General features: G+C 54.4%; 1 protein-coding gene across 1 annotated transcript in view; it reads left to right on the top strand.

The window, feature by feature from the left end:
* The window catches only part of RRP36 (ribosomal RNA processing 36 homolog (S. cerevisiae)), a 5,854-nt gene extending 3,088 nt beyond the window's left edge, over positions 1-2,766 (top strand). Inside the window, exons 2-6 of the mRNA XM_010147279.1 lie at positions 1,155-1,221; positions 1,889-1,993; positions 2,113-2,187; positions 2,296-2,413; positions 2,627-2,766. Of these exons, the coding sequence (XP_010145581.1) occupies positions 1,155-1,221; positions 1,889-1,993; positions 2,113-2,187; positions 2,296-2,413; positions 2,627-2,766 (505 nt within the window). The remainder of the gene's footprint in view (positions 1-1,154; positions 1,222-1,888; positions 1,994-2,112; positions 2,188-2,295; positions 2,414-2,626) is intronic.
* Positions 2,767-3,545: the final 779 nt, after the last annotated feature.

Here is a 3,545-nt window from a genome sequence, read left to right as displayed (position 1 = left end):
GCTCGTCACCAGCCAACTGATGCCCAGCCGGTCTCTGAGCAGCAGTTCTCATCCCAGCTCGCCCCTCAGCTTCTATAGCAAGCATGACATTGATGGCATGCAATATCATAGAATCACAGAATGGTTTGGATTGGAAGGGACCTTAAAGACCATCCAGTTCCAACCCCCCTGCCATGGGCAGGAACACCTTCCACTAGACCAGGTTGCTCAAAGCCTCATCCAGCCTGGCCTTGAACACTTCCAGGGATGGGGCATCCACAGCTTCTCTGGGCAACCTGTGCCAGTGCCTCACCACCCTCTCCGGGAAGAACTTCTTCCTGATATCCAATCTAAACCTCCCCACTTTCAATTTAAACCTGTTACCCCTTGTCCTGTCACGACAGGCCCTTGGGTCAGTTTGGGTCAGCTGTCCTGGCTGGGTCCCCTCTTGCAGAGCAGGAACACAAAGCTGGGAACACAGGTGTAGTATGGGAAAATGAAAATCCCTGACTTGATGTCAACATTGCTTAGCAACAACTGAAAACATTAGTATTATATCAATATTCTTCTCAACACAACCAAAACACAGCCTCATACTAGATACTGTGAGGAAAATTACCTCTGTCCCAAGTAAAACCAGCACAGTGCCACAAGCTGTACGGCCCTTACTCCTGGGGGTTGCCCTTTACTTGTGTTACAGTGCGCTTTCTCGCCAAGCCTGCCCACAGTAGAACCTGCCTGTCTTTGTAACTTGGGTCGGTGCAGAAATTTCCAACTCTGGCCTCCCTTTTCAGCGTGTTGGTCAAGAGTGGATGAGCTGTTGGGCCAGGAATAGAAGAGGGTTGTTGCATGATGAGGGAAAACCCGGAGAGAGAGGCGAATAATTGTGTTTACTGGTGCAGGTGGTGGGTTTTCACTTGATAGAGTGGGGCTGTATCAAGTTTTGTGCAGGATTGTTCTAACCACGATAGGTTTTTCATCACAGATCGTTGGGTTATCGCAGCCTTGTCTGGCTCTGGGCCGAGTCACCTTGTTGCTGTCTGTAGGTAGCCTGCTGAGGGTTGAATGGGAGAGCGTTCACTCGGCAGTAATGTTCTGCTCAGGGTCTGGCTAACCTCAGCCAGGGCCTCCTTCTGTCCTCTGCTCCTCCTGAGTACATTTTTCCTCTTTTTCAGGCCATTGGAGATGTCTGCCAAGAAACCTGTACCTTTTCTGCGACGGGTCGTCTCTGTTCCGAAGAAGGTGGGTGCTCCCCGTCCCCGGAGCGGGACCTGCCTTCCCTTAGCAATGCCAACGGGGCACAGACGGGGTCGTGGGGCCGTTTCCGGAGGATGGGGCTTGCACCGCTGGCTGGTGAGCACAGGCCGTGCCGGCAGGTCTCTGGGAAGAGCAAGAGCTTGGGTGGAGGAGCAGCTGCCCCCTGCGTGATGCACAACCTGAGGGGTAGCTCCAACGTGGGAGACCCGAGGGTTGCCGGAAGACGTAACGGCTGCCGCCAGCAAGGGTTATGCTGCAAGCTGTGCTCCTCGGTCAGCACTAACCGCACTCCAAGTTGAAATGTCCGTTTAGTTTCTAATCTGAATATAACTTTGATTTATCCTCCCTGGATTGTCTTAATATGCTGATCTCCAAAGTCAGGCATCTCTTTGTCTCTCTTTTTGTATGCCCTGACCCAGGTAATCTGTGAAATCCTAGATAGGTGTGAATCACAGAATGGTTTAGGTTGGAAGGGCCCTTAAATATCATCTAGTTCCAACCAGATCCCAAATCCATCACCTTGACAGCACCTGTTCCACCAGCTTTGGGAATTGCAGGTGTTTGGAGCAGCCCTCAGGCTGCTGTTCCTTGATTTCGCTGCTCCTAGGGTAACCCTGGCCGCAGCTCTTACCTTTGCCTTCCCTGCCCTCAGATCCACAGAGACCCTCGGTTTGATGACCTGTCTGGAGAGTATAAGCCTGAGATATTTATGAAGACGTACAGCTTCCTGGACAGCATCAAGAAGCAGGAGAAGGAGGTGATGCTGCATGCCTGGCCTTGGCCAGAACCTTGCGTGACAGGGGCAGCTTCTGCAAAGGCCTTTCGCGGTGGTGGTGGCGGGCGGGCGGTCACGCAGCTTTCTGCTCTCTTCTTCAGATGGTTCAGAAGCAGCTGAAAAAATGCCGGGACGTGGAGCGGAAGGAGAAACTCCAGCAGCTCCTGAACCGCATGGTGAGTTCAGCACGGCGTCTCCTCGGAGAGGCGGTGCGCTGGGAGAGAGCGTGTGTGGCCTGAGGCCTGCCTAGACGGTGGCTGACACAGGCCGTCCTGTCCACGCAGATGCAGCAAGAACAGGCACAGGAGAAACAGCAGAAATTGAGGGAGAGGCAGCTGTCTTTGAAGCGACAACAGAGGGAATTGGCCAAGCAGGGAAAGAAACCCTTCTTCCTAAAGAAATGTAAGTGCTCGGTGTGAACGCGCTGCAGGGAGGCCTAGAGGGAGCACGTGGAAGCGGGTTGTCCATAATATTCCGCGGAGCTGGCGGGGGTGGGATTGTTCTAATGCTGGTACTCAAGGGACAATCCAGGCCTGGAGGCTGGGAGGGAGAGGGGCTGGTCTGTAGAGATGATCTGGGCTTCGGTTTAAAACCTCGCTCCCCTCCCCTCGGCAGCTGAGCAGCGGAAATTGGAGCTAGCCGAGAAGTACGCAGAGCTGAAGAGGAGTGGAAAGCTGGAGAGCTTCCTGAACAAGAAGAGGAAGAGGAACGCTATCAAAGACAAGCGTCGTCTGCCCTCGCAGAAGAGCTTGTGACTGCCGGACAGACGTGCTCTTTGGCACTGGGATTCGCTCTGCCCCGGCCTGAAAGGCGGCCCCTCCTCTTCCCAGCACCTGCCTTGGCGGTGCAGCGGTGCTGTTAGGCAGCAGAGCAGAGCCAAACTGAAGGAAGTAATGCTTCTAGGGCAGAAATGTCCTCGTCACTTGTGGTTTACACTGTGCCCGGGTGGTGACGAGTCTGTCGTGCAGATGCACAAGGTGTTGGCAGCTGTCCCTGTCCTGGCACCTGCTCCTGCTCTCCTCTAGAGCCTACCCGGCATTGCTGGCTCTGCTCCAGGTCTTATCCAGCACCAACCTGGGTGGGAGAGCTCTGGCACAGCGCCTGCACAGAGCAGGGCTAGCACTGACTTCAGACCAGGTTGCCCAGGGCTTCTTCAGCTGCATCCGGGAATGCCCACGGATGGATGCCACGACTTCTCTTGGCCTCTGCTCCACTGCTTCAGGTTCTCAAGACAAAACTTCCTGTTTTGTCTTTTTTCCCTCCTCCAGGAAACCTGCCTGGTTTTAGTCCATGTTCATTATCCTGTTCTCAGCGAAGTGCTTGGCTCCGTCTTCTCAGTAGCCGTGTCGTAGGTCTGGGGGGTGTGGGAAAGGGGTGCTGCTAGGTCTCCCGAAAGCTGCCGCTTCCTGAGAGTGAATAAACCCATCTGACAACTTTCACATCCCAGCTAGCTAGCTCACAGACCAGCGGCTGTATCTCGGGTGCCGTGCCTGGATGCAGCATCTGGATGTAGTGTCGTGAGTGCCGGGCAAAG

The sequence above is a fragment of the Eurypyga helias genome, unplaced genomic scaffold (genome assembly GCF_000690775.1).
Source record: "Eurypyga helias isolate BGI_N326 unplaced genomic scaffold, ASM69077v1 scaffold16672, whole genome shotgun sequence".
Taxonomy (NCBI): domain Eukaryota; kingdom Metazoa; phylum Chordata; class Aves; order Eurypygiformes; family Eurypygidae; genus Eurypyga; species Eurypyga helias.
The sequence above is the reverse complement of the archived record's forward strand: the minus strand, read 5'-3'. Positions and strand labels throughout refer to the sequence as shown.